The 7,326-nt window shown below is 36.7% G+C and overlaps 1 protein-coding gene across 1 annotated transcript in view; it reads left to right on the top strand.

Moving 5' to 3' along the window:
- The window catches only part of LOC107573651 (serine/threonine-protein kinase ULK4-like), a 17,547-nt gene extending 10,221 nt beyond the window's left edge, over positions 1 to 7,326 (top strand). The window contains exons 10-13 of the mRNA XM_016260090.1: positions 215 to 312; positions 904 to 973; positions 5,650 to 5,716; positions 7,255 to 7,326. Coding sequence (XP_016115576.1) covers positions 215 to 312; positions 904 to 973; positions 5,650 to 5,716; positions 7,255 to 7,326 — 307 coding nt within the window. The remainder of the gene's footprint in view (positions 1 to 214; positions 313 to 903; positions 974 to 5,649; positions 5,717 to 7,254) is intronic.

Raw genomic sequence — 7,326 nt, forward strand, 5'->3', positions numbered from 1 at the left:
CCCCACAGACATCATATTATTGAGGATCATATTATACTGAATTGTTTTAAAAAATAATGTCAAAATTATTTTCTTTATACAAAATAAATATATACTTGTTTCTTTTAATTTTGGGGGAGAAATATGATCCATACATTTATAATGAGATGCCCTGTATGCTGTTAATGTGTCTAGTGTCTTCTCTTATTGATTGTGTGTGTGTGTGTGTTTTCAGCCTGCATTTGGCCCCTGTGTCCTCTCAGACAACCAAGAAAGCACAGACGGCACCTGCTGACCCAGCCAGCCCAAACCTCAGCAAGTCCTTCACTTTAGGTAATGCAGCAGACATGAGAGTCAGCACGTCCTGCCTGACTGCTCAAAGGGCCTGTGGATTTTAATGCTTATGCTGTGCATGTGTGGTCGGCAAGCACGTACACATGTGTGAGCCTGTGTACTCCTGTACAAATGATATTTACGTTCATTATTAAATCACACACACATCCGTACACTCAAGGATTAGATTGCTGCTGTTTAATATCTCCATTGCATATTATCAGAGGGGAATACATGACAGAAGAGTGAGCTTATGTAACTGTGAATCAACGGAAACACTCATGTAATGTACATCATGTTGAAACTTAATCTGTCAAAATGGGCTTCATTCAAAACAGTAGAATTTTAGAAAGAAAAAAATATTCGTTAAACTTCCTGTTTTACAGATGTTAACAGTGTTATCAAACGGAAAATAATTGCACAAAAGAATGCCAAAAACATTACATACCTATTAAATAGCCTGAACTGGGTCTTAATCTGTTTTTCTAGATTTTAGGCATACATAGTTCTCTTCCTTCATTTATAGCAGTACATTATTTCCATAATGTGATTTTTGTCAGACCTTTTCTTTGTGATGTTTTTGTATCATAGATAATGTGATAGAGTTTAGACCAAAGTCTGCACTGGACATTGACGCCAGAGGCGCGATTTTCCTCCTCAGGTACCTCAACTCACTCTCCTGTATCTTCATATCTTTGATCTCACACTCATCTAAAAACAATTTAATGTACCGTATTGACCCGAATATAAGACAATGTTTTTTTTCTTGGAAATACATCTGAAAAAACGCGGTCGTCTTATATTCAGGGTCTAGACTTTGACATGTCAATAATACACCCACAACAATAGGTGGCGCCAAATACGCATAAAACGAGTGTGCCATGAAATACGTAATGTAATGCGTGTTGTAAAGATCGTGAGTAAAAACAAAAGAATAAGAAAACCTTACAGCTTCATGAGTCGTGACTGTCACATTAGCCTGATGGAACCAAACTCCCTTTGTGATTTTAAAACATAAGACAGTACCCAGATTTGAAGACTACAGTAAGATTTAACTTCTACTGTTAATAAGATTTTGGTAGGCTACTATTAGATGGATAGCCTAAATATCCTAATTCAGATGGGCTACCTGTTTTTTTTATCAAAAAGTGTATTTTTACCATACTTTCAAAACAAAAATTAAAATAGGAAAAATATGCAAAATGAAAATAATTGAAGACAAAATGTGTTTTACTGAGAAAAAACAAGATTTGGTTTTTAAAAAGCCTTTTTCCAAAAGGTACATCTGGAAAAGGGGGGGTCGTCTTATAATCAGGGTCATCTTATATTCGGGCCAATACGGTATGTGGATATGGATTAGGGGTCGACCGATTATCGGCCTGGCCAATTATGGCCTGGCGCTGATATTAAGCACAATCCACTAAGGTTACACTGAAGTTGCAAAATGCCTCAATATTTTCTATGATTTCCGCGATGCAGAAAATGTGGATGGAATCCAGTCATATAAATGGAATTTACTGTATGACGCGGAATGTCATGGAATTTGTCAAAGTTTGGATGAATTAATAAAAAGTAGGTCAGTACACTTAAATAGTTGCGATATGGACTAGTATCTGTAAATATTAAGCCGCAAAAATACTATTTAAATATGAATTCTGCATGTTCTGCGTGTCTCTGTGTATGTAAATGGCACGGACGTGCGGTTTTGTGTTCTACACATACAAAGTGTGCGACGCTCGCGGTGATTTCAGCTTCTGATGTCTCACTACATGAGGACATAAATACATGAACAACATCTCCAGAACTGCTCTGACTCCCTCTGAGAGTCACTTCATGATCATTTGACAGTTTCATTTGAGTAAAACAATCGCAGTGTTTCCCACAGACACTCTATTTGTGGAGGCATATACATGCAAATTCATTCTTTGCCAGCAGGAGGCGCTGTTGGAGTGGTAGAGATTGAGTGGAAGTTTTCCCCGGTAACGCTGTTCACAAAGCAGCACTCCTATGGCAAGCCGTTTTGACTTTTATTCATTCTCAGGATATGAATTCTTGATATCAACAATTCAATTTTCACTAGTTAAAATGTTATTTCTTGATATCAGGAATTACTTTTCAACTAGTAAAAACTATAATTCTTGATATCTGTAATTGTATTTTCACTAGTTAAAATGTTATTTCTTGATATCAGGAATTACTTTTCAACTAGTAAAAACTATAATTCTTGATATCTGTAATTGTATTTTCACTAGTTAAAATGTTATTTCTTGATATCAGGAATTACTTTTCAACTAGTAAAAACTATAATTCTTGATATCTGTAATTGTATTTTCACTAGTTAAAATGTTATTTCTTGATATCAGGAATTACTTTTCAACTAGTAAAAACTATAATTCTTGATATCTGTAATTGTATTTTCACTAGTTAAAATGTTATTTCTTGATATCAGGAATTACTTTTCAACTAGTAAAAACTATAATTCTTGATATCTGTAATTGTATTTTCACTAGTTAAAATGTTATTTCTTGATATCAGGAATTACTTTTCAACTAGTAAAAACTATAATTCTTGATATCTGTAATTGTATTTTCACTAGTTAAAATGTTATTTCTTGATATCAGGAATTACTTTTCAACTAGTAAAAACTATAATTCTTGATATCAACAATTGATTTTGAATGGCAGCCTATGGTGACATTTAACTAGTGAAAATGTAATTGTTGATATCAAGAATTCATATGCTGAGAATGAATAAAAGTCAAAACGGCTTGCCATAGCACTCCACTCACAAACGCTGCTTTATCAGATATTACATGCAAGATGAAATTAAAATGACATCCTACATTTTCTGAAGACAGTCGGGTTCCTTCAGAAATACAGTGATATAAAAACACCCGCACCGGGTTTCAATTTTGAAACGTGCAGTGCTCATGTTTATTCAACGAAGTCAAAGCCTTTTGGAAAATCTGTTTGTGGCGGTCAGTTTTAATATTGTGGCAGGCGCCACAAATAAATCAATGTATGGGTAACACTTACATAGGCTACAGAAACTTAAAGGTTCCTCATTACAAACCGTCAAAATATAAGTTCGGGTTAGCTTAAAGAAATTATCAGAAATATATTACTGTGGTGCAGTATGATTACATAATACTACTACAACAATTATTACAACTTTTGTTTAAAAAAATAATCACACAATACGCTATTTCTTCCATGTTTTAATTTTAATAGTAAAACCTTTGCCAAAAAATAAAGAGTTTAACTCTCATTTGATTAAAAGATAAATTAAACTGATTTATGCCTTCATTTGCACTGTACTGTAAATGAAAACTAACTGAAATTTCTAGTGTCACATAGGCCAAGACATTTCAATAAGCTATTGAATTAAGTGTGCCTGTAAAAGGCTATTAGTGTTATAGTTCATGAAAATAGTTGCAGCAACTATAGTTGCAACTTCTACAATATAGCAATATTGTCTATGAAGACAATTAAATTATTTACACTTATTATATACATTTTTTTAAGTTAATCCATTGATGTGCATTAGATGATGAATTGAATAGTCACCTCTACTATTGTAGGTTATATTTTAGCCATCAGAAAATAATTAATGAGGAATTATGAGAGGTTATGCTATTACACATACATTTCTAACATGTAAATTATTGAAGCCAAGACATTTCAATAAGCTATTGAACTAAGTGTGCCTGTAAAAGGCTATTAGTGTTATAGTTCATGAAAATAGTTGCAGTCTTCTTAACTTCTACAATATAGCAATATTGTCTATGAAGACAATTAAATTATTTACACTTATTATATACATTTTTTTAAGTTAATCCATTGATGTGCATTAGATGATGAATTGAATAGTCACCTCTACTATTGTAGGTTATATTTTAGTCATCAGAAAAGAATTGAGGAATTATGAGAGGTTATGCTATTACACATACATTTCTAACATGTAAATTATTGAAGCCAAATACTTACATTTCCCCAAGCTGTTTAGGTCTACTTGATCTGTAATTATCGGCATCGGCCCTGAAAAACACGTATCGGTCGACCCCTAATATGGATGCTTCTTGTGTTCTTTGGACATTTTTGTGAAGATTCAATTACAGTAAAATCAGATGAACTAATTTCAGTTTCTTTGCCTTAAAAGGATAGTTCACCCAAAAATGAAAATTTGATGTTTATCTGCTTACCCCCAGGGCATCCAAGATGTAGGTGACTTTGTTTCTTCAGTAGAACACATATGATGATTTTTAACTTGAACCGTTGCATCAGTCGTATAATACATGGCAATGGTAGCAAAATCTATGAGAGTAAAAAAAACATGCACAGACAAATTCAAATTAACCCCTGCGGCTCATGACGACACATTGATGTCCTAAGACACGAAACGATCGGTTTGTGCCAGAAACCGAACAGTATTTATATAATTTTTTACCTCTAATACACCACTATGTCCAACTGTCTTTGGGCGCGTGCGCACGGCATCCGATGCGTGAGGTGTGCACGCGCTCTGGCGTAGTTTACGCAAGTGCCGGAAGTAATCTCTCGCGCATATACGTCACTCATTGTTTACACAGTGCACAGTCTGGATTGTTCAAACCGACTTAAAACTAAAAGATTACGTTCTCTCACGCGAACTCATTCGGGAGTGGTGACTTTCCACGTATTCCCAACTTCTGAGCCTGCTCGCCTGACGTTATGGTTGATTGCTCTTCGGCTGGATATCAACACACCTATTAACGTAAACTACGCCAGAGCGCATACACGCCTCATGCACCGGATGCACCTGATAGACCATAGTGGTGTATTAGAGGTAAAAAATTATATAAATACTGTTCGGTTTCTGGCACAAACCGATCGTTTCGTGTCTTAGGACATCAATGTGTCATCACGAGCCGCAGGGTTTAATTTGGATTTGTCTGTGCATGTTTTTTTTAGTCTCATAGATTTTGTTACCATTGCCATGCATTATACGACTGATAGACTGCAACGGTTGGAGTTAAAAATCATCATATGTGTTCTACTGAAGAAACAAAGTCACCTATATCTTGGATGCCCTGGGGGTAAGCAGAAAAACATCAAATTTTCATTTTTGGGTGAACTATCCCTTTAATGTACACAACCAGTCTATGTGGACACTTATATAATTTAAAAAACAGATACAAACATACACACACACATATACAGTGGGGCAAAAAAGTATTTAGTCAGCCACCAATTCAAGTGTGTGTAGACTTTGTAGTGTGTTATGTCATGAGGGGTGTTCAATGCTAGTATCGGGATATTCAAGCATATTTCAGTAGTTTTCGTATCTCTGATCAAACAGCTCCAGACCAACTCCCAGAACAAGCAATACAGCTCGAGAGACAGAAGACAAAGGCTCTGAAATTCAAGTGAGTTCACAAACAAAATCATACAGTCATCCCAAAAACGTATTTGAACCCTTAAGCCACTCTTAAAGGGGTCATATGATGCAATTAAAATTTTTCCTTTCTCTTTGGAGTGTTACAAGCTCTTGGTGCATAAAGAAGATCTGTAAAGTTGCAAAGACTAAAGTCTCAAATATCTCAAAGAAATATTCTTTATAAAAGTTAAGAGTCAACCACGCCTACCTAAAATGGCTCGTTCTAACACGCCCCCACATGTCTACGTCACGATGTGGGAAGATTTGCATAACGCTGCCCAAATGTTCACGCGTAACTTTTATTCTCACTGTAGTATTGCTGTTGCCGCTATGTCGTGAAGGCGCTGTGTGTTTCGTTGTGAAAACGAAACTACTTTGTTTGGCCTTCCAAAAGAGGACAATATCCGCTTCGTCATGCCTGGAGCTGATCTGTGCTGGTCGCTGAGGAAATATATCAACTTCACGTTGTGGATCGCCAGATCAACTTTCACCGTGGATGAAGCGGAGTCCAGCCCGGGGTCGTCACATGTGGTTGCCGCAAGCCTGCCGGCCGCGCCGTTCTCAAGACCACCAGCCTCCGCTCACTCAAGCCCGCCCGCCGCCACTCACTCAAGCCGGCCTCCGCTCATTCTAGGCCGCTGGCCGCCACTCACTCTAGCCCGCTGCCCTCCGCTCACTCTAGGCCTCCGGCCTCCGCTCACTCTAGCCCACCGTGTGTTTCGTTGTGAAAGCGAAACTACTTTGTTTGGCCTTCCAAAAGAGGACACGACTAGAAATCAGTGGTTAAGTTGTATTTACAACACTGTTCAAGAACAGTTCAACCTAAATATTCAGATGTGTGCACCGGTATTTAATCGGTCCCGGGGCTAAATTATGAAAGACCGGAGTATCGATAAGCTCTGACGTTAGAGGTATTCGGCCAATCACAACGCACTGGATAGCTGGCCAAACAGAGCACACCTTGCTTTTCAGAACGATGAGCTTTGTAAAAATCGACACGTTTCAGAAAGGCGGGGCGTAGAGGAGAAACAATAATGTAAAGTATGTGGGAAATAATGTGTTTTTTGAACCTTAAACCGCATAAACACATTTCATTACACCAAATACACAAAATAATGTTCTTTTTAGCAACATATATGACCCCTTTAAAACGGTATAATTTTCATTCCATATAACAAAGTATCAAACCAAGTGACATCTGCATAACAATGATTCTAGCTTTACTCAAAACTAATTTTACTATTCCAAGACAGATGTACAATAGTCCCACTGTAGTTTATAGTAACCACAGGTGTTATTTTATCACATCAACATGTTCCACAAACAGAAAGTGTCCAAATACATATTTTTAAAATCCTAACAAACTTGTTTTTTGTGGCAGTCCAAAACTACAAGCATGCCCAGAAAGCCCAATCAAAACCAACAAAGCGTCACAGTTGGCCATTAATTAATACCTTATGCTTTTTCAACATTTAATCTCAGGCTTGCTTGTGGTCATGTTTACAAAGCTCTTTTGTTAAACCACAGCACCATCTACTGGATATATTCAACATTACAATCTGCTACTACCTCATTGCTATCCCTTACAGGGCCCCCTAA

Source organism: Sinocyclocheilus grahami, unplaced genomic scaffold, assembly GCF_001515645.1.
Source record: "Sinocyclocheilus grahami isolate Dianchi unplaced genomic scaffold, SAMN03320097.WGS_v1.1 scaffold1993.1, whole genome shotgun sequence".
NCBI classification, from domain to species: Eukaryota; Metazoa; Chordata; class Actinopteri; order Cypriniformes; family Cyprinidae; genus Sinocyclocheilus; species Sinocyclocheilus grahami.